The sequence below is a fragment of the Thamnophis elegans genome, chromosome 1 (assembly GCF_009769535.1).
Source record: "Thamnophis elegans isolate rThaEle1 chromosome 1, rThaEle1.pri, whole genome shotgun sequence".
Taxonomy (NCBI): domain Eukaryota; kingdom Metazoa; phylum Chordata; class Lepidosauria; order Squamata; family Colubridae; genus Thamnophis; species Thamnophis elegans.
This window is the reverse complement of record NC_045541.1, coordinates 75,869,859-75,894,150: the sequence shown is the minus strand read 5'-3', so window position 1 is coordinate 75,894,150 and position 24,292 is coordinate 75,869,859. Positions and strand designations below refer to the sequence as shown.

Here is a 24,292-nt window from a genome sequence, read left to right as displayed (position 1 = left end):
ACCAGTGAAAACGGGTTTCCGAGCTTGATTTTTGGGCAGAACGGCCTCCTGCAACTCTTTGCCAGCAAAAATGGACCCCCCTCCCCCCAAGCTCCATTTTTACTGACAGAGAGCTGCTAGAGGCCATCCCGGCCGAGAATGAAGCTCTCCCAAGCCCTCCCGAGCTCCATTTTTGCAGGCAGGCGCATTGTGGGTCGGACCTTTGTTGTTTCCAGGGTGACCTCATGGGCCAGATTTAAGCACCCCATGGGCCGGATCTGGCCAGCGGGCTCTGAGTTTGACACCCCTGGTATAGTGGATCCACTTAATCTCAGCTTTCCTGGTCTTTCTAACCCTCAGAATCCAGGGAAAAATCATATTTATAGAATAGGACGGCTTTCTCCAGTTAGTTACTTGATTTCTAATGGACCTTTATAAATATCTTCTCTATGTTAGCTATAATGGTGATGAGTGCAGTGTTGGAAGACCTCAAGGACAGCTTAGGGATAGATCGCTATGTGGTTGCTTGGAGTTAAAAATGATTTCATGGCACTTTATTTTAGTGCCCTCCAGATGTGTGAAACCACATACAGTATCTGGTTTATCCCCCTTGAGAGCAATAGCAATTGTTGGACATACAGTAATTTGGAAAACACCAAGAAGTTTTAATGTCTGCGTTACCAAGAGCAGACCAAAGAACAAGTGAAATTACTAATTTTATGTTAAGCAAAAACATTGTTTTTTATTCCAGAATAGTTGTATAAAGAAATATATTATTTTTAGGAGCCCTCATGAAGAAGCCCTTCAAAAAGAAGTAGATCAATTGAACACTGACCTGAGAGCTGTTAAGGAAGATTATGTACAGGTAAAGAAGCATCCAGCAATATTTGCCTGAAGATTGATACCATGGATATAGCTGTACTTTGGTAGGAATTTGAACACAGGTTTCCTTGATTTAAGTTCAGCTCTTTTTTTTTCTTTTTTTTTAGTTTCCTAACATTTTCACACCGGTGCAGGATCTGCTTTGTTTTTGGATCAATTAAGTGTTAATCTATTGGTTGCAACTTGCAACAGTTTAATCGCCTGTGACTGAACCAAAGTTACCCAGCCATTTTTCATACCAAAAATAGAACTAGAATTCACAGTCTCCTGGTTTTTCCCTTGGTGCCTTAACCACTACACGAAAATGGCTCCCTCAACCTTAATTACTAGTATTGCAGAATATTTTGATTTTGATATTTTGATCAATGTCCACATGCTCTCATTTGTTTTTGGTCTGTCTTTTTGAAAAGGAGATAGAAGAGCTGAAAAAAGACCTCACAAACTTGAATTTGCACATCAAGAATTTGCAGCAGAAAATAAAGACCCTGGGAGTAAATTTAGATGATGAAAATGAGTCTGAGTTTGGCCTATTTCTGGCTGAAGAGGAGAAATCACCAAGTGAGAGTTTTGAGGTAGGAGCCAACAAATAATGTCTGTCTGTATTTCCTTATCTCAATCTTTTTTAATCATTAAATAATATTTTAATTATGATTTGTTTCTTTTACCAATTTCTGATTTTTGTTTGGAGGAGAAATAGCTTTCAAATGGATTGAAAAGTCCTGTAGAATACTAAAGGCTTATGAAATTGATCTAGGATCCTCCTCATGATACCTTTGGCTCCTCATCGTGCCTGAACTTGTAATATTAAAAAAAAAAAACATTTTAATGAGCACAAGTTTCCTTAATCCACATCCAGTACCTTAATCACTACACTTTTTTTTCCTTCCTAGCATCTATTGTTTAGCCTTTTTCACGCTTAGGTGTATAGGGTCCTTTGCTACATATTTTTAGATAAGATAACCTTTATTGTCATTTTTTTACTTCAACATTTTACCTTCTTGTACTTTCTTTGATGATTGATCTCATCCAATGTGGAAGATACTTTGTAAATAGCACTTCCAGTGATAACCATTGCACATCTGGAATTGTGCTTAAGGATGCTTAAGACATGTCAAAGTGACAGATGTGCCCACCATTTCCAGATCTCTAGAGTCAAAGGTTTCTACAGAAGACACACACACACACACATACACAAAACTCTAATGTGCTATTTTAATCTAGTACTGTCAATCCATCTATTAACTTTTTCTCCAAACCTTTGCTCCCAAAAGATTCTCTAGATTCTAGAGATTTGAAGTTTTACTCATCCCAGAGCAATTATAAAAGGATGAGGAAAAACTTCTGTTGCGTAAATAAAGGTTGGCTAATGAAATTTTGGAAGAAGCTCAGTGTCTGCTGCTAGGTAGGGATTGAGCCGATAGTGAAGCTTGCTTCTCAAATATATCTCCTTCCTGAGCATGGCTTTAATTAACATAACAATTGTAGAAGAAATATTATATTTGGAAAGAGGATTCTACTTGTCAGGAAAAAATGTGACAATTATTTATGAAGTCAAGTTCAAACATGTAAAGTAAGATAGTTTCATATTTTTATCTTTAGTGAAACAAGTAATTTGAGTATTGGGAACTAACTGGTTTATGCCATCATGCTACGAATCCCTTATCCATTTAATGGAATGCAAATGTATACATTCTGTCAAATGCTAAAATGGAAGAGTGAAACAGTAAGCAATGGAAGAGAAAGAGGAAAATATTAAGACATGAAGCGGCAGAAATAAATACTGTGCATTTCTCATACATCAGGATCCAAATAAGGAGATGATGATGAAAGTCAGACAGACAGACAAATAGACAGACAGACAGACAGACAGACAGACAGACAGACAGACAGACAGATGATAAAAGATAGATCAGGGTCCCCAACCCCTGGGCTGTGGCCCAGTACCGGGCCATGGCCTATTCAGAACTGGGCCCTGCAAGTGATGGGCCGATGTGCACATGTGTGCACAGCTGGATTTGTGACGCAGCAGGCTGGTACACATGCACACCAGGGATGGACTCTGGCTGCTGCTACTGCCAGTTTGCTCAGGGATGCACACACGCTTCATGCACACTATGCGCACATGTGCAGTACTAAAAAAAAGCTTGTGCAGTACAAGCAAAAAACAAGATGGCGGCGCCATAGGCGCCGCCGAGAAAACCAGTTCGGGGGTGTGGCAGGCAGAGTTACTACCTACTTGGCTGAACCAGTCCAAACCGCTAGGAACCCACCTCTGATGCACATACACGCAGCTCAACTTCTTCAAGTCGAGCAGTACACCCATACACATACAAGCAGGCTCACCACTCAGATGTTGAGCTGAGTTCACATGGCCCGGTTCTATATATGCAGGTTTTGGCATATCCGGGTCTTTTCCTGTGTAAGATTGAGAGTATCTTGGCAACGTTTCAACAATGTCTCACTTGCCATCTTCAGGCTGGTGCCTTCGGCTTCGTGCTTGGGTGAGCAAAGCGTGATCGGAGCTGCCGTCTTTCGATATTGGTGGGGGTGAAAATCTACAAAAACACACACACACACATATATACAAAGAGAGAGACAGAGAGACAGAGACAGACAGAGACAGAGCGGGAGAAATTGCAGGTGGACTCACTTGGCCGTGATTCATTTGTACAGTAAGGAAGGAAAATCAAAAATCTCTTTGAGAACTACTCAGTACTAAGAGCAATAGATGAAACAGATTGACTTTCAGATGAATGGAGTCAATTGCTGTTTGAGAAATGTATAAATATCCAGCTGTGGCAACAACTGTCTCACCTTATCTGCATGTGAAAGCTAAGCAGTGTCAGGCCTGGTTAGTATTATGTGGGAGAGCCCTGGGGATGTAGGCTAGACTGGAAATTCAAAAGCTTACCTCCGAAAGGGCAAACCAATTCTATAATCCTGTCAAGAAAATGACGTGTCCATGAATCACCAACCATTATATGCAATCTGAAGGTAGTCTTACTTTTTACTGTTGAAAAAGGCTGGGAGGGAAAGGAAAAGATTGTGGCAAAAGGCTAGTAATGACATGATGAAGCAGAACTCTTGGGCAGAGATGGATAACTTGATATACTGTATTTTATTGTAATTTTCTACCCTAGTTTCAGTCCTGGCAGAAATATGGAAATGATACAACAAAAAACAAAACAAATAGAACAAACTCAATATTGCTAAAAATCTAACAATATTAAGCTGGAAAATATTGTGTTGTTAAGACACATAACAACACACATCCCTCCTCAAATGTATTTTCCCAAGAAAAATACACTATCAGCTTAATAGCAGCATGTAACCAGCTTCTTAATTAGGCAACGGCTTTTTCCTATCAAATAGGGAAATAAACATTTAGAAAAAGCATAACTCCTCCTTCTTCCTCCACATCTTCTTGAAAGTTTAATTAGAGATCAAGCCACTTTGGCAATCAACACATCAGTCCTATTAAGGCATTGCCAGAAGTGAAAAATCTTGCAGAGAAATAGGCAGAATTCCAGTCTTGGCTTACTCTGCAAGAAATCACTAGTTAGTAAAGGCTAGAGGAAAGTCCAATGCTACTTCTTCTGCCCAAGTTTTCTCCTTACCCCTACTCCAAGCATTTGGAGAGTGATTGGAGAAGAACTCCCCCCCCCCCCCAGTCTTCTGCTTGAATGCAGGCAAATAGACCTTTCCTGGTATTGCTTCTTTTTCCACAAGTAGCTTGAGTAAGGATTGCTGAAGGCTGTTGGCTGTGGTCCAGTTAAATGGCATTGGAGGGGAAGTCAAGAAAGATTCATAAAGAAGAAGAAGGCTTGAAGACATGTGATTGCTCCCTGTTGCTAGATTGCTAGACAGAAAGAAAATGAAATTGCAGAGGAAAGGAGAAAGACAAAACTGAGGAAGATTTTAATCAGTTTTGGAGGAAAGGTTCTCCAGGGTTTAAGGAAGGCTGAGAGTGGTTAAAGAATGGTGCCACTATTTTGAGCCTACTTCTAGAAGGTCTAGGCGGCCAGAAGAAGGAATTCTAAATTCTAAAATTCTGCTGACATTTTGAAGGAAACAAGTACTATATATTTGGTGGTGTTTGACAGAGCAAGTATCCATTGAGTGCTGAATCTTGATTATTTTCAATTAAAGACATGTAGGAAATGTTCATTCTTGTACACATTTAGCTACATTTGAAGAACGGGGGGGGGTGTTAGAAAAAGAGATCTTGTAAAATAGCAGAGGAATTCGAAGATTACCTTTTGTGATGGCTAACGTGGTGAGCAGCTGAGATACGGAGCGTTGAAGTGCTGTAGAAAGGAACAGTTTTTCACGGTTAATCAGAATTAGTGTTTTAAATGAACCAAACAGAGATTGTGAGCAGTAGAGAAATGCTTTACTAACTCTAATTTTCTTGGAAAGAGATGGCTGGTAATTTAGGGTTTTTGTTTTTTGTTTTTTTTACAATTCAGTAAAAAGACTTGCAATGAAGTATTACATTGAAAATACATCCATCTTTTAGGGATACCACTGAAGGAGTATTTGTTGACCGTTGACCGTTCCATGACTTTCTAGCTCCTCAATGAAGCCTGCACATACTTAAATCTGAATCTCAAAAAAGTCAAGTCAAGCAAACATGTCCCGAGTGGCAGACTATCAGCAACACAATTTGAGACCCATTTCCCCATCATCTCCTAGATATGATTCATTATGAACAGGATGGTCTCCATTCTTCTGAGCTTTTCTTCATTAAATGTAGTTCTGCCACCTTTCTGGTATTTCTGGATCATTTTGGATCAAAGCAAGATCATCCCTTTGGTAGAGGAACCTTGTTTCAAAATATTTTTCCAAATATTTCCATTTCTTCTTATATCAGTGATTCATGTTGACACATTTCAACTTTTTCTATCTCACTGGTCCTTCGAATGGATTCTTGCCCAATCCCATTCTCTGTTGGCAGCCAGTTTATTTCTGCTCTGAGACTTGGATCAACCTGAATAACAGCTGACCAGCAGTTACAAGTCAGGTTTTATAGAGCAGCAGAAAACAGAACTCTCTACTGCTTCCTTCCATCCAGTATATCAGCCAGCTGTTGTTTAGTTGTCCTGACCTTGGGTTAAATGCCCTTCTGGAACTGCTGGAGCTTGGTAGATGGCTTTTCCAGCAGGAATGTGGGAGAGGAGGTCCTTCCCTGAATGAAATATGTCCTGGAGCTGCAAGCCAGAACAAGGATACCTGTGATTCACAATGGGGCTGCCCCTTCAGTTTTCTGTTGTACGCAGACAACAAGTGACCACTTCAACGGAGCTCTAGGAAGAAGCTCTGTGTAAGAATAGATAAACTCATCACTAGATTCTTATCCTCATCCATATAAAGTTGAGTCCAGTAGAATGGAATTTAGCTGTCTGAGCAAAATGTAACCCTTTTTTTTTTTCCTCTTCTGAATTGGGGGCTGTAAAGAATTCTGCATGTGCAAAGGCATATGATTCAAAAGGGAATGGAACAGAGAGCTACTCAGCTCAGCAAACCACAGCTCATAAGACTTGGAGACAAAGCACCTCATGTTCTGGGATCTGATGAAATCATTATTCTCTTGACACCTTAATTTAACATGACTAATAAGGGTAGTGAGGGGAGGTGGGTGGCAGATTCTGTTCCTGTTGCAAACAAACAGAAACCATTAGTCAGGAAATCTAAATAGGAAGATCAGAATGTTAATGTATTAGAGGTTGTTTTTTTCCTGTTGATTATAAGATTTATTAGATGACTTTTTAAAAAAAACAGTCATAAAATTCAAGCTGTTCTTTAATTAATTATATTTACTCATTCATTATTGTTCTTTCAACAAAAAAGGAACCTCTTGTTCAACCTTTAACAGATTGCATTTCCTTGAGTGAATTTTTTTCCCTTTTCTCATATATCTTTGAACCTTGAATTTTCATCTTTTATTTCTGCATTTTGGGGGAGGGTGTATAAATTGCATTAAGTCAAAAACTATTTTGCTTGCTTTGGGCAGAGCATCTACTCATTATGCCACTAAAGTTCCCTCCCCCCTCCCTCATCTCCCCACCTCTGAAGTGATAAAATACAGCTCTAGTATACTAAAAGGCTGCCGGTTCCTGTTTTAGTGCAATCAATGAATCCAGCCATCATACCTTATTCAACACACCCCGATTTAAACAAACCGTGAGTGAATATACCTTATAGCAGTAGACTTATATACCGCTTCATAGGGCTTTCAGCCCTCTCTAAGCGGTTTACAGAGAGTCAGCATATTGCCCCCAACAATCTGGGTCCTCATTTTACCCACCTCGGAAGGATGGAAGGCTGAGTCAACCCTGAGCCGGTGAGATTTGAACCGCTGAACTGCTGATCTAGCAGTAGCCTGCAGTGCTGCATTTAACCACTGCGCCACCTCGGCTCTTATGTAAACTAGCCAGCCCAGGAGAGGCTGGTTTGCTTTGCAGAACAGAGATTCACTTCCCAGGATCTCCTGTCAAAAGATTCTCAAGACTCCAAGCGTTTTACCAGCCAGAACAATTTGCATTGGAATGAATGGACTAACTGCACTTAGGGTAACATGATCATATATCCAAGTTGTGTTGCACATGACATGTTCTGCTTGGGTTTTCTTATGATAGTGCATCTTTGTTCACTTTAGAAACAAGTGTGTTTCTATTACAGGTCATCCTTGACTTACAATCATTTGTTTAGTGACCATCTGAAATTACAACAGCATTGAGGAAAGTTACACATGGATAGTTTTCACACTACTGTTGCAGCATCCCAATGGTCACATGATCAAAATTTGGGCGCTTGGCAACTGGCGTGTATGTTTGACAGTTGCAATGTCCTGGGGCCATGGGATCACTCTTTGCAACTTTCCTGGCTGGCTTCTGACAAGCAGTCAATGGGGGAAGTCAGATTCACTTAACAACCATGTGATTCACTTAACAACTGTGATGTTTCACTTAATGACTGTGGCAAAAGTTAATTTTACAACTGCCTTGTTTAGCAATGGAAATTTGGATATGGTGGATATAACTCAAAGACTTTACCTGTACCACATTCACCTTATTTAAATCTTTGTGTTCTTCATTGCTTCTACTTCTTTGAGTAAATTCTTATTTATTTCCCTCTCTCCCTCCACCCTTTTGTTCAGTCATTCTCTGGTTTGCTATTAATGTTGCAGAATTTTCTTTGGTTTCCACAATGATTAATAATCAAGCAGCTGGATTAAAGTTCTATCCATCAACACTAGAGGCCAGGTTGCAGTAGCAAGCTATGGCCACTAGAGGACACACTTTGCTTGTCAAATTTGGATCCTTTCCTTCTCCCTTTCGATTATAAAGTGAACAACTCTGAAGCATTTGCATGTACCCACATCATCCATGGATGCTTTTATATGATCTGTACCTTGCATCATTACATAGCCAAGTAGTTTTGTTCTGTTTAAACAAGCCCCCAAAGGAAATGAATCCAGTTACAAAACCAGTGGAGCAATTTACCAGATTTTATAATTCAGTTATATTTGCAACATCTTAACTTACCCCTAGGTCTTTTTTGCTACTTTCTGTCTCATACTAAAGTCATTCCTACCTCTTTTGGAGAACTCCGATGAACTGTTACAATGCCCATGAAAGCACAAAGAGGCAGAAGACACTAAACAGCTGCATCCCCTAGGCTTTCATTGCCCACCATAACCAAGCTGTCCATCCTTCCGAGGACGGTAAAATGAGGACCCGGATTGTTGGGGGCAATGTGTTGACTCTGTAAACTGCTTAGAAAGGGCTGTAAAGCACCGTGAAGTGGTAAAGAAGTCTAACTGCTATGGCTATTACTCTTCCATTTTCCAACCCAACAATTCAACTAGTTTGATCTGTCCTCCATGCATTTGCCTAATCCTGTTTTATCTAGTTAGAAAATGGTGGCCATCATATTGAAATATGGTTGGGCTTCATCGAGTGTTCTGTAGTATAGGGTTCTTCACTATAATTCAGAGGCTTCCATTTTTCTTTGTGGAGTCTTTCTGATGATTTAGCATTCACTGACATTGGCAGTAAGGAAACCATGGCTTTGGCTATAAAGTTTAATTTATATCTATTGAGTCTGGGGGATCTCACAACATCCATAATAATCATTAATTTGATTTAAAAAATCAATTTTAAATATAATAATAATTAAATGTTAAGTGAGAACCTGTGTGGTGTAGTGGTTAACGTATCTAGTTGGAAACTGGAAGGCCATGAGTTCTGCCTTAGGCACAAACTCAGCTGGATGACCTTGGACGAGTCATTCTCTCTTAGCCCTAAGAAATAGGCAGTGGCAAACCATTCTGAAAAATCTTGTCAAGAAAACAGTAGAGCCTGTCCAGGCGAGAACTCGACAAAGGGTCAAAGGAAAAAAAAGGTTTAAGTAAGTTCAGAATACATCTAGAGAAGGGAAGTGTGGGAAAAGAATGAAAGAGGAAGCTATCTAAATGTTTTCTCCCCCCCTTTCATTGCAATATTGAATTACCCCCCTCCCAAAAGAAACACTTGTAAATGCTTAAAATTATTCCTTGCAAATTATCAGCTGGAGCATAATGGAGCTGGACTGCTTTGGGTGTGGGTGAGTGATTGTGTTGCTGTTAGTTCTGTTGTGAACCACTTACCCTTATTGTATTCAAGATATTGTGCTAAGTTTAACAAATAAATGTGAAATTAAGCAGAACTAAAACAATTGTTTTCATATGTGTCAAATTAGTCATGTATATATAGTGGCGCATAAATTGTGCTTGGTCTGGAAAAAGCTGTACAAAGCAACTATTTTTGGCACACAGCATGTCACAAATTAATCTGATCTATTTACTAAAAGAGTAAGAAGTGTTTCAACAATAATAGAAGTGTTTTTATTCCAGGATGCTTCACATGCTGATTTATTGGTACGCTTGTGTACATGTAGTCCTTAACTTATGACCACAATTGAGCCAAATTTTTCTGTTGCTAAGTGAGACATTTGTTAAATGAATCATTGGAGTTGTTTAGTAACACAATTGTTAAGGGAGCCTGGCTTGCCTTTGACTTTACTTGTCAGAAGGCCACAAAAAGTGATCAGGTGACCCTGGGACACTGCAACCGTCATAAATATGTCAGTTGCTAAAAATATAATTTTTGACCAAGTGACTATATGGATACTGCAACGGTCATAAGTGTGAAAAATGGTACTAAGTCACTTTTTCAGTGCTGTTGTAACTTTGAACAGTCACTAAGTGAAGTGTTGTAAGTAAAGGACTACCTGTATCATGGAGGCCATTACAATTGCAATGTCTCCTCTACATATCAAGGGGAGCTGGATGGAGTTTGGTCCTGCTTCATAGGAACAGGGGCAACTTAATGAATCACAGTCTTTTCTATCCAGCATGGGAATAAACTCTGCCCTTAATGAAGTGCATCTGTGTCTTAATTAAAATAATATAGTTCACCCTATAGGAAATAAGATGCTGGATTCTTTTTAAAAATATTCCTTTTATATGCTGCTGGCTGCTGGAAGTTAGCACAAAATGCCAAAAGAGTCAGTCAAGACGTCTTTAAAAGTTTATAACCCTGGTAAAAATACTACTAGTAAATTAAGAATAAAATGTGAAGACGTGCATTTTAACACATTTGCTAAATGTAACTCTAAAGAGAAGGCATTCCTTAATTTGAAAGCCACCTATAAGAATGAAACTACAGGCGGTCCACATGGAACAACTGCTCCTTCGATGGTCACTTGAAGCTACAATGGCACTGATGAGTCCTTGTAGTTGTGACTGTTGCAATGTCCGGATCATCACTTGCCAACTTCACTGCCAGCTTCCCACAGGTAAAATCAACAGGGAAGCTGTCGGGAGGTTGAAAATGGTGATCAGGCGACTGTGGGAACCTGTGACGGGTAGAATTTGCCTAAAGTTGGCAACTGGGATGCTGCCACTGGTGTCATAAGAGTGTGTGGTTTTGTGCTGGCGTGCTTTACAACCACATCATTTTGGGAGGGAGTTGCTTGTTCCAATTACCTGTAAGGCAGCCTTCAAAAAGCTCATCTTTCAGAGAAGATGTAATGGCTTTTAAGATAATAAGGCCCTGAGTTTTTCTTCATTTGAAAATGAAAAAAAAAATAGCAAGCAGTACTCCCCGTCCCCCGTCCCCCCACACTTCTGGGGATAAATAACAAGCATTAGTTGTAACCCTTGTTTCCTTTCTTGCACAGCTGTGGTCAGAGTCAGAAAAGAAGATCTTACCAGATACAAGTCACTTAATGCTTAGGAGAATTCCAAAACACACCAGCTTTGTGGAGGCTTTTCATGAGGTCAGTGTCTTCTTCAGTGGGGGTGGGCAGGGTAGTAAATTGAGTGAGGTTTGAAGAAACTAGAAGTTTGGGGGTAAAAAGATGCAGGGGCTGAGAATTGGGAAAACAAATATCAAAACTGATTCCGAAGCAATAATTTTATTAGGTCAGCCAAAAGTTGAAAAAGATACTTGCAGGCTCTGGAATGTCCAGATACTCTTCATAAGATAAAGTGGTTAAAAATGTAGCACAAATAGAAAAGGAAAAATATGTGGTTGGTATTCAACCCTCCCACCCCACACCAATCAGGGCCATCTGCAGTCCTCCAGGATCCTCTGAGTTCTGTATCAAAATTTGATGGCTGCCCAGTTAGTCTTTTTTATATTTAAAAAAAAACACTCTAAAAATTCAGTGAATGCTGAATTTTTTAGCCTTTCCTCTTCCCACCATGAAATTCTCTCCTTTCGGTGCTTCTGCCCTTGTGGCTGTATCTCTAGCCTTCTGGTCAGAGAAGTAAGCTTCATTTTCCAATCTAAAAAAAGATTGTCTCAGTCTTTGTTTACAGATCTGTGAAATATGCATCACGGCTTCTCTCCAATCATCATTTGTCAAATGTTAGGAGGTTCGGAGCAAGATTCTTTAAATCGGAGTCATATTTCTCCATGCAAATTTTTCTTGTGGGAGTTATTTCAGTTGCAAAAGTTATTAAAATATATCCTGGACATATTCCTGTAACCTGTTGTTCAGCTACATCATAGATTGTGAAAATGTGATAACTCCACCAGGTCCACCTAGTCTGTTTTTATTTAGTTAATACCTATTGTATTCCCTTCTACCATTTATTCTTCTTCATTCTGATCAGCAGTGGGATTCACTTAGCTTACCTACCAGTTCACAAATGTGAATGCATGCGCGCACGCTTCGCTCACATGCACTGAGTCTGCACATGCCTTCTGCGCATGTGCAGTGCTCACACATTATGTTGGGGCGAGTGGGTGGAGTCTCCCACAGCTGCCGCTACCAGTTCACCCGAATCAGAGAGAACCGCCTGAATCCCACCTCTGATTCTGATACTGAAACCATTTTCCTCTGTTAACATTGAATTTGCTGAGGTGGTGTGGGCGTGCGGATATGGGTGTGAAATACACTGATATTGACAAGCGTACTGATACATGTGCACACCTATTGCTTATTATTATTCTAATATGCCATTGTCCTTTTTTCTGTTGTTTCAGATTCAAAAGGATTCATTTAGCAGTGAAGATAGAGAAGAATTTATTTCTGAAGACTCACCACCCATTATTGATGCTTTAGGAGGGGAGTCACCGGAAAGGTAACTGTAACTCACAAGCTTTCAGAGATAAGGGGTGAAAGATATAATCATGGAATTAAGCTCAGAAGGAAGTTGTATCCAAGTGTTTGTTTAAGAACATACCCAATAGAAATGGGGAATAATTTAGATGGCCTTCTCGCATTGAACTTCTATGTTTTGCCACAGGAAACCAAGACTTCTTTATATAAGCACTCCTATCACTTGCAATATTATAATATACAAGATTGTGCGTAAAAGGCAGGTGGAAATGTTTACTCAAAAGTAGATAGTATGTCAGTTAAGCTTTAGTCACATAGCTTGAAGTGGTAGTTTTGGAGAACTTTATGTCATAAAGTCATAACTCAAATACTTTGGCCACCTAATGAGAAGGAAGAACTCACTGGAGAAGAGCCTAATGGTGGGAACAATTGAGGGCAAAAGAAGAAGGGGACGACAGAGAATGAGATGGCTGGATGGAGTCACCGAAGCAGTAGGTGTGAGCTTAAATGGACTCCAGAGGATGGTAGAGGACAGGAGGGCCTGGAGGAACATTGTCCATGGGGTCGCGATGAGTCAGACAAAACTTCGCAATTAACAACAACAACAACAACAAATATCACAAAGAAACCTGGCCTCCTACGTACCTGCCTGCCTACATTGTCCAGATTAAAGACCATGACTGTTGAGCTGGAGGGGATAGTGCAGTGATTACTATGGGGTTGTAAAAGCTTTTTTGTTGCCATGTTTAAGACTTTCTGCCTTTTAGTGTTGTTGTTTTAGCATGGTTGGCCACTTACCCTTGCTAAATGCTTGGGCAAAGTGCCAAGTCTTTTAAGGCCCTTTGATGGTCCCGTCCTTAGCTGGGGACCATCCAGCTATCAGAGGGAACCTCATTCCAGAGGGCAGGTGCTGTGACAGAGAAAAAGCACTTCCCTGGTCCCAATAGATGGCATTGTTTAATTGAAGGAATCCAGAGCCCACCAGTTGTGCCAGATCAGTTCAGACAGAAAGGGACGTGGCAAAATATCTTTGTTAAAAGGTTCACAAAATCTTGATTCAATTGAGATAATTTCCCCAGATCTGTTATTGGGATAAAACCTACTGATCTTCAGGTGCCTCAGAGTGCAATATGTCTGAGGCTAATAGGAATTGTATTTCCCTAGGGTTGGGGCATAAGATTGGGGAAGCTTTTTCTATTCTTCATTCACAGTTAATAGTATGGATTAGCTTCTAAGGATCTCTTCCTTCTTAATAAACTTACATCCATTCTCTTACCTTCATTCTGGCTTTGACTATGGTTGGTTGGTTATTGGTTGTTTTGGAGTAGTGATTGCTCGTTGCCTTATCTAGTCCAGAAAGCTTCTTTTGTCAATGACCCAAATGCTCAGATTCCCTTCTTTTATATATTTTCTCTCTCAATTTTCCTTCTTTCTTTTGCTTTCTCTCATGCGCACACAGCCTGCACTTCCACTCTTCTCCCTATATGAAAAGCAAATCAGATATAAATTTTTTTTGGGGGGGGGGAATCAGAAACAGTTCTACAGGAAGAGCTGAAATAAAGCTGACTGTCTAAAGGGACTGTGGTTTTATATTTGTGCTACCCAAAAATTGCTTATTCTGGCTCGGATGCTGTTTCCCCAACCCAATTCTTTTAAAGTGGATCTATTAGTTCAGACTAAAATGATTAAATTTCTTTGGGTTGAATCATCTGCTGATGAAAGGCTCTTGAATATAATGAAGTTGAGCAAGAAGAAAAACAGTTTTTTTCTCTTTCTCCTATTGTTCCTCTCAACCTATCCTCACCTCACCCTAAAATTTTTCAAAGAATCTTTCAATTTTTGAATCAGATTATGAGGTGCAAAAGACTGCTAAGGAAAGACAAGTTCTTGACTCTTGTTTCTTTCTCTTGCCTGATGAAAACCGCTATTAGATTCAAAGACCATCCTTTGAGGAAGAGCTTACCTTTACAAAGCTCTTCCAGATAAGTCAATAATGTTATTCCAATATTATAAAATGTCCAATGTGTTTGGCCCAATGAGCATATTGGAAAAGTTGAGACAGTGCTGTGAGCTTTCGCACAATAAGGTTGTCTAGAGGAACAAGAGTCACACCATCTGGGATACAACTTTTCCCTCTACTACCTTCAGGAAGGAATAGGAGAGGATAATGTCTAGTCTTAAAGCCTATTCATGGGGCTTGGCAGATTTTTTATTTGGCCTGGCCTGGCTAAGGACCTTAAAGAAGACAATTGAGATCAGGTACATTTATATGGAGGACACCAGTCAGAAATGGTCTCTGGAAGAGTAAAGTATCATCAGGACCTAGGAGAGCTCAGTGGAGAAAACAGTAGGATTGAAAGTCTATGGAGATTCTCAGTCATTCAGGTCATGGTTGTCCCAAAGGTGCTTTTTCAAGAGGCAACTGGACTTTCTGGTTTTTTTCTTTGAAGATGTTTCACTTCTCATCCAAGAAGCTTCTTCAGCTCTGACTGGATGGTGGGGAATGGAGAGGGGAAATCACCTTACAGAACTCAGATAGATCACTCTAAAGAAGGCTGGCTTCCAAGTCACCATGAATTTGGCAAGTCCCACAGCACAGAGAGAAGAGTCTCTCCTCCTGTCCCCACCCTCACCCCATCTCAGTTGTAGGAGATGTGATGGAATTGAAGTTTTCCTTTAAGACACCTTGATGTTAAGTTTCTATTAATATTAATACTCTATTAATACTATTAATATTGGCTTTCTATCTGTCTTGTGAGCGGACAGAAATCTATTGCTCTCTCATTTTTTGCTTTATATGCAAGATAAGCCTAGAGTATCCATACGGAACTCTCTCTAATCCCACAGCTCAGGAATAGAGAGCAAACTACCTTCTGAACCATCCTCGCAAGCTATGCTCGCTTCTTTGAAGTCAGAGTTTGTCTTATCTGAGAACAAGGAGGAAGAATCTTCTTTCAGCCTACCTTCCTTGGAGGACAAAGGCCCAGAAAAGAAAGGTAGGTGCAAATTTTCCACTGGGGCTCCCGTTGCCTGACTGAGTCGTACATGCATCACACACGTAATCACAAAACCACCTGGTTTGTAATGCAGGTTAATGCCTTGGTTTGTTTCATCTCTGGTATATAAACTACTTCCATCAGTAAAGATGAAGTATTCATGTCTTAACTTGGGCCCTGCTAAGCCGTAGCTTTAAACACAAAATTGGAGAATGGGAAATGTCCCTCCTCTCCCAGCCTTACTCACTTTCATGCAAAAAAGGCAAGTCAGTTTTGTAGGATATAAAACCCATTAGGTGTGAATAACAACAGAGTTGGGAAGGACTTGGAGGTCTTCTGGTCCAATACCCTGCTCAACAGGGCTGGGTTGCTAATCCCGTTCCAACCGGTTCGGTTGGAACAGGGCCGGCGGCGTCCTCGTGCACGCGCGCAGTTCATGCATGCGTCTTAGCGCCTGCATGATGCTCCAGCTGCTCGTGGAGACTCGCGCAGGCGCTGTATGTGCCATCCAGCTGCTCGCGGAGAATTGCGCAGGCGCTGTATGTGCCATGCGCCTGCGTGGAAGCGCAGAAAACTTCAAAGACCGGTAAGGAGCGCGGGCGGGCGGGTGGGCCCTTCGCTGTTCCCGGAAGTTACTTACTTCCGGGTTCGCTGACCAACCGGTTCACTGACCAACCCTATGCCATTTCAGATAAGTGGCTGTCCAATCTTTTCTTTAGAACCTCCAGAGGTTTTAAAGTTGCCTCCACAACTTCTGGAGGTAAGATGTTCCACTTTTTACCTCTTCTTATTAATTGTTCTGTCAGGAAATTTATTCTAAAAAAAGAGTGAAAAGGGAAACATCCTTGATCATCCCTACAAACTGGTATTGAATGCATACAGGTATATTAACTGTATTAGCACAGTAATAAAAGAGTGAATGTTATAAAGAGTGGGTGATTTATTTTGTTTATTTTTGTTCTTTTAAATTTTGCTGGTAATTGACTGAATAAATATTATTGGCTGATATAATTCAGGCTAGTCCCAAAGGAAAGAGACTCTTGTCCCATCTGAAAGTAAAAACCTTGAAAAGAGAGCAGAGATTATTAGAATCACCAAAGTCTTCTCAAGAACAAATTTCATTTCCTTGTTTCCTCACTTCCATAGTATATTGTGGAAATAACTGTGGTATGATATATCCTAATTTCAGTGAAAAGTTTAAAAATTGCCTCTTAACTTTATGATCAATAATCCAGTTAAGCATGTCTATTAAGAAGTTCCATACCTGGACTGAAAATTCTACTCAAAAATGTTAATTAATGATTCTTTTTCTAACTGCAGTTGAAGTGTCAAATAGAGTATCATTGGATTCAGTCAGGGGCCTGACATGCTTCATAATTTTTATAAATGACTTAGACAAAGAGATGAGTACGCCCTTATCAGATTTGCAGTTGAAAGTTTTCTTGAGCTGTTGTAGAATTGGATTGAAAGGACCAATATATTTTAATAAAGATTTATATTTTTTGCTTAAAAACCTTAGGGCCAGTACCTTGAATCAGAGAGATGGATAGACAAAGATATCAATGGAAAACAAATCCTTCCCTCTTCATTTTTCAAACTTGTTTGTTCTGTTAATTTGTTTCCAGGGCGATTTTCAAATCACTTTCCACCATTATATTTTTATTTGCCAGTCTTGTATAAATAAGAAACCTTGTAAGACATTAGCAAAGTCTTACATTACACTAATTGATATATTGGCACCGTTAGAGGCCTTAACGCATCCCAGTGTATTTAATTGGACAAGAAACATAACATATAAAGACATTATGACAGAAGATGGCAACATGAAAACAAAGATGGAATTAGAGCAGCAGGGCAGGAATCTGGAATGGTGGGAATATTTACAGGTTAGAAACAGGTTTAAAAGTGATAAGGTACGGTTTGAGATCTACCCAAACCCTCAGGGGCTAGATAAGATTTTATTTGGCGGAGACAAGAAAATGTTATCGAAGATTTATCAATTTTTGACCTGCCAAGATGCTAATGAAGAGATGGATAAAAGCCTAATAGCATGGGAGAGAAACTTTGGCTATGAGATTGAAATGGGCAAATGGTGGGATCTATGGAGTAAGACCATTAAACTTACAATATCTACAGCATTCAAGAAAACATATACAAGATGGTTTATAGGTGGCACTTCCCCCCAACGAGGTTAGCCAAAATGTTTCCTGGGTTATCTCCACTGTGTTGGAAATGTGGAAGAAAGGATGGCACATTCTACCATATTTGGTGGTCCTGTACTGAGGCCACGAAATACTGGAGAAGGATTAAAAAATGGCTAAAAGAGGTTACCGGAGCAAGCATGGAATGGAAACCCGAGAACCTTCTACTAAGCATTAAACCAGAAAACATGAGCAATTCAATATGGCATTTGAGCCTACATATAATTGTGACCGCAAGAATAACTTATGCACAGTTTTCGAAATCCACTACCATACCGTCGGAAGATGCTATAATTAAAAAGATCTATGAATGTGCAGAAATGGACAGAATGACGGGTTGGCTGAGGGACAAAGGAGAAACGGAACATTATCTTAGCTGGAGCCTATGGTATATGTGGGCAACAAGGAGAACAGCAGGGACTTAAAACGGGGAAAGTTAAATAGCAGTTGTTAACAATGGGAACTAAAAGTGAACATGGGTATTGTAATAGATCCCTGAATTTTGTAATGAGAAGATGTGGCTTAGAGACCTAACAATGAGGAAGGAAAAAAAAGTTGGGCTCTGAATGACTGTCACTGCGGGGGGGGGAGGGGGGGTTGTATGTTTAAAATTGTATTTGTATTTATATGTTTTACTCTTAAAAAAATGTATAACTAATAAAGATTACTTTAAAAAAAAGAAATAAGGATAATATGCCAACAGCAGGATTTGCTATGAAATACTGTTAAACAATTTGTTTAATTTGTTTTTTTTTAATTGGCCTAAGGAATTGCCTGAAATGTCATTGTCTTGAAAATGCTGATTATGCACTAATCTGACACAATGTAGAAGGCTCACTATACTCCTCCTTTGCTCTTTCGGTACATCTATTGATGCCCGGCTGAATTCCTTTGCACTCCTAACTTCACAGCTTTTATATTTCCCCCCAATTCCTATGTTTTGTATCTTCAACTTCCCCATACATTTTCCCTCTCCCTTGGGGAGGTCAATAATTTCCTTGGATGCTCTACATTAGGGGTGTCAAACTCAAGGCCTGTGGGGTGCTTAGATCTGGCCCGTGGGGCCACCCTGGAAACAGTGAAGGACCGGCCCACGGTGCCAACAAAAATGCAGCTCAGGAGGACCATGCGCAGCCATCCCAGGCTCCAATTTTGGTCTCAATGGTCTCCTGCAGCCCACTGCCAGTGAAAACAGCTTGGGGGACAGGAGTGGGTTGCTGCCAGCGAGGCTGCTAGTTCGCTTTGCATGCAGTTTGCACGCACTTTGTGTGTGCGCAATTGACTGTAAATTTTTTCTGTGCATGCACAGAACATGAAAAAAATTACTAAAAACCATGCTGGGAATGGCAGCGGCGACCAGGGAACCATTTCGGGGGCAGTTCTGTGACCAAGGCCAAAATACCACCATCGGTTTGTCTGAACCAGTGTGAACCAGTAGCAACCCACCTCTGTTGGGGGGCATATGCTGGCAGAGTGCTTGGGCGCCTCCGACATGAGTGATGTCATGCTGTCCACGCCTGGCCCCCTGAGATCAAACACAACCCTGATGTGGCCCTCAATGAAATTGAGTTTGACACTCCTGCTCTACACTGTCTGGTAAAATGACCCTTTATTTATTTTGATGTTCTCCTATTAATGTTAATGTCCCTGTTTCCTTTACTGATTCTTTTCAATTACCAGTCTGGACACTGAAAAAAATGCCAGATCCTAGCAACCAAATTACTTTCTTTGCTTCCAGGCTAATGCTACCAATTTGCATGCGATATAGTTATTTTTCAATCCTGCTGTACTTTTCCAGATTACCTCACCATTTAGAATATTCCATCTAGTTTTTTTTTAAAACCGATATATCAAATAATGCATCTTCTTTCACAGCAGATAAAAAAGGTGGAAGGAAAAACAAAACCCTTAAATTTCTCTTTTTCTCTCACACCCTCCAAGCTGTAATTAGATGAAATTACATGAAAATGATAAAAACTCAGTTATGAAGACTACCATCAATGTAGAAATCAAATATTTCTAGTCAAGATTCATTATTCACTATTCAATGCAAAGCATATCTATCTATCTATCTATCATCTCTCTCTCTCTCTCTATCTCTCTCTCTCTCTCTCTCTCTCTCTACCTACCTACCTACCTACCTACCTACCTACCTATCTATCTCCTAAAGTTTTACTGGAAAAGAGGACTGGGTCACACGAGGACAGTGTTTTTGCTTTCCCATAGATTTGGTTTCCCTCCTGTATCCTCCTGATCTCCCTCAGCTTGGTCTTTCTCTTGGACGGCTGTCAGAGGAGAAACTATGTCCCCACTTGGTGCGCTCTCCCTTTCTACACGAATGCAAGAGGTGAGTCTGCAGAGTTCATGTCTCACAGGGTATTTCTATTATTATTGCTTCATTGGAGTAAGGAGGAATTTTTATCCATTTATCAATAATATTGATAATGTTGACAATGGGGCATTCAACAGAATATGGAATGCCCTGGATATGGTCCTTGCAACATATCAATGTGCAGTTGTACAATTAGACCTTTGAGTTCTGCTTCACAATTCTTCATTCCATTTGCAAGTCATCCCCAAGGCCCTTTAAAGCAATGGTGAAATTCAAAATTGTTTTACTACTGGTTCTGTGGGCGTGGCTTGGTGGGCGTGGCTTGGTGGGCATGGCAGGGGAAGGATACTGCAAAATCTCCATTCCCACCCCACTCTGGCGCCAGCCAGAAATGGTGTTTGTCAGTTCTCCGAACTCCTCAAAATTTTCGCTGCCAGAACCCCCTGGATTTCACCCCTGCTTTAAAGCCAACTCATATTGACTTTGTATTATACTCCTTGCTGTTAGCTGATTGAAAATATATTTGGCATTTTTGCTCACAATGTTCATCACCATCTTGCTTATGCCAACAGCTATTGTTGCATTGAAACTTAACTTTGCCTTGTTGTGAGTGTTGTGAGTGCCAGTGGAATTCCATTGATGATGCTACTTCTTCCTGGACTTACTCCTGGCCTTGTTGCCTCTTCCCACAAGTTCAAATCCTGTGATCTTCTCTCAGCTAGGTTACCAAAACTCATTTGGTTGGGACCCTGAATTAAAGATGTAGCCTACTGGTCATGTTTTGGCAAGGGCCTTAATTTATAGCATTGTCCCCGCATCATTCTCCAACTAGTAGTAATCACAATTGGGCCCCAAACACTATAAACTGATTCCAGAGTTGTCTTCAGGGAACTGATCTTCTGAGAAAAGTCTTGATTGTCCGCAGTGTACCTCGATTCTCCCAGTACTGTCTCTCCCACTATACCACTTGGCTTGCTTTGTTCTTTGTTTAATTACTTTTTTTTAAATTAAGCTTTACTGATTGTTCTGGAAGGTCTGTCACAACATAAAGACCACCACTGCAATCAGCCATGTGGAATTTGGTTTTTAATAAAAGTTTTTGAATATCTAAATAGACATAAGGCAAATATACCATTTATATTTGCTTTACATCATTTGTTCTCTTCTTTTAGATGCCAGACTGAAACCAGCTCTCTAAGGATCATCGGTGTGCACCATAAAGGCAAATTTATCAGAATCTTCAACTGTTTAATGGCTAAAGAGGTCGACCTAAGTGGCTACATCATCCAGCAGTGGGTTGGAGGACATCCAGTCTCTATCTACCATTTCCCAAAGAATGTTGTTCTGCCTGCCCAGCATCACATCACTGTAAGTAATAGAGACCCATCTCATTTGCCAATGCTACACATGATAGGACATCGCTCTTAAGACATGCAAATAGGGCTTCCGGGGGAGGGGTTGCCGCCGTCGGCAGCTTAATGAAGCTGCCCTCAGAGTTCTGGTTCGTATATCTATTTAAGATCTTAGATGTCTCTTTTTCCAGGCAAGGAAAAAGTAGGGAGGGACCCTCAGCCAGTTAGAATCCTCTTTGGAGTTCGCAGCCCTTTTTTCTTTTTGGCTGCGAACGAAAGAGAGTGAATCAACGAAAGCTGAGTCATTTACTCCGGCCAGATCTTCTCAGCTGTTTTTTTTTCAGCTCTAGGCGAGTTACTTCCCCCCTCAGAACAAGCCTTTGTAATTAACCCATTTAAGATTAATCCGGGCAGTGACCATACCTGTGAATTTTTCTTTTTTCTCTATTTAAAATACCAGCTTCAATTTTATAAAAGACTCCTTTTGTTTAACTTTAAAAAAAAAAGGCGATTTTATAACTTCCGCATTTGCTATAACGATATATCTTCAACTTCCTGGACAGATTTAAGGGATTACAAACTAATTAGCCCTGTTCCCTCGAAGATTTCTTTTTATTAATTGCCAGGGGTTTGTTGAAACTACCTTATCTCAAATTAACGTGAGTAGAGACTCTGTTTGCTTCCCTTTTTATCATGGCACCGAAATCGAAACCCAGACGCTCTTCTACATCAGCATTTGTTACAAAGCCGCTGTCCTTGCCTTCTACGCCCACTACTGGAGATTTGCTAACGAAAGAATTTCTTTTTGAAATCCTTAAAGAGTTCAGAGAGGAAATGCAAAAATTTATTTCAGACTTTTATGACAGACTTGATGCCAAGATTGCTCAAACAAAGGAGGATATGATCGAGGTTATGAATGTTATGACAGATTATATTGCTGGAATGGAGGATAAATTGGAACTTTTGGAAGAAGCTAATTCCAACCTGACATCTAAAATTGAAATACTACAACAGGAAATCCAAATTGCGCAAAAACAACTTGTCATGATAAATTATAAGAAGACTGAGTCTGCAATAAGAGTTAGGGGATTGCGTGAAAATGAGCAGGAGAATTTGAAACAGACCTTTTTTGAGGCTTTTAGTCGCTCGGTGGGAAGTCCGGGACTTAACTTTGATTGGCAGATCCAAAAAATCTATTGCCATAATTCGTACGTAGCAAAACAGCGACAACTTCCGAGGGACATAATTATATATTTCGCCACAAGAGAATCCAGAAACGCGATAATACAGGAGTTCTACAATAATAGGCTGCGAATTGATGGACAGGATTTGATTGTTTTCAAAGAAATACCACCTCAAATATTAAGAGCCAGAAGAGACTATGCTTTCTTAACTAAGGAACTCAAAAACTCTCGGATACAGTACAGATGGGAAGTGCCGTTTGGTATTACAGTTACATTTGATAACCAAAAATATTGCCTCAACTCTGTTTGGGAAGCCCGAGATTTCTATTACAAGATTCTGAAGGCGGGACTTCCTGAATCACCCGGACATGGAGAAAGACAAGGAGAAGGAGAAGAGAAACAGTGGAACACGTGGCTACAAGGCGAGAGGCACTGCTTTCCCCCTCCGGAAGGGCAGAAGAGTAGAGAATAAGGACTTAGTTATGCTTCTAAAACATTTGCTTAATTTTTAATTTGAATAATACTTTGTGATTTCTGTCTTGGGTAAAACGGCATAGCTGCATACTGACGAAGAGACATTGAGACTGAAAGAGACTGAAAGAAGTGGCGATGATTTTGGAATATATATTGTATGGGATTTAAACAGGACTCGATGGATAACTTTGAATTTCTACTTTAATTGTTCATGATTTATTCTTTAGGGTGAGGAGAGCGGAGATCGTGATCTTCTTGGATTGTGGTTCGGGTTGAATGGAGCTGGGAAGTGTGGGGTAGATGGGAGGGTAGTGAAGGTTTAATTAGAGTTTATTTTGAGCCAGAAAGTAAGCTGATCTTTGTATAAATTGTTATTTGAATATAATGTTTGGAAAGATATACCCATAGAGTCTGCAGGAAGGTGAAGCAAATATAAGAGGAGTACGGATGAAAACAAAATATATATATGGAGACGGGTAAAGGCAGGATGGGAGGAGTTGGAAAAGGAAACCGAGAGAAGTATTTGAATGTTTAAATGGTTCAATAGAGAAGGAGGTAAAAGAGATAAATCAAAGGTTTGGATATTTAGATAAAGAGATAAGGCCCTTAGCTGGAATTCCATTTAATTAACTTACTTGGTTTCAATATAGTTTGAAATCCTGCAAGTAATAAAATAACTGAAATTAGGAATGAGGTACATTGTTTAAGATTTAAAAATGATGGGAAGCTGAGTTTAATGTAGAGAATTTGTTGATTTTTCCCGTTTTTCCTTTTTTTGTGTGTGTGTGGTTTTTTTTTTTTTACTATTTCCTCTTTTTTTTGTTTTTCCTTTATCTTTTATCTTTTAATTCTAAAGTTATTTGATTTTAATATACTCCAGACTGTGCTTGATAAAGAGTTATGCCGGGTATGGGACCTGGAGGGTGGAAATACAGTCTCAATTTTCAGAACAATAAGAATGCACTTGTATACTGTTGCTCTCTTTTCTTTTTTTTCTTTTTTTCTTTTATTTTCTCTTTTTTTTCATTTTTCTTAATTTTAGAGTAAAATATAAACTGAATAGATTAATGAATTGTAGAGATACACCAAAGTGAGGAGTAGAGGGAAAGAAGAGGGAGAAGTAAAGAGGGAGTGAGAGGGGAATGTAAGGAGGGTGAGATGGAGGGAAGGGGAGAAAGGAATGTTTGAGGGGGAAGGGAAGTAGAAGAGGGGAATGTTGGAGGGGAGAAATGAAAGTTGGAGGGGGAGAAGAAAGGGTGTATGGGGGATTGAAGTGCTA

At 39.9% G+C, this 24,292-nt stretch overlaps 1 protein-coding gene across 1 annotated transcript in view; it reads left to right on the top strand.

The window, feature by feature from the left end:
- LMNTD2 (lamin tail domain containing 2) overlaps positions 1 to 24,292 on the top strand; it is a 48,167-nt gene that overhangs the window by 14,200 nt on the left and 9,675 nt on the right. Inside the window, 7 exon segments of the mRNA XM_032212679.1 lie at positions 763 to 844; positions 1,272 to 1,433; positions 11,086 to 11,184; positions 12,399 to 12,496; positions 15,322 to 15,470; positions 19,898 to 20,018; positions 21,176 to 21,371. Of these exon segments, the coding sequence (XP_032068570.1) occupies positions 763 to 844; positions 1,272 to 1,433; positions 11,086 to 11,184; positions 12,399 to 12,496; positions 15,322 to 15,470; positions 19,898 to 20,018; positions 21,176 to 21,371 (907 nt within the window).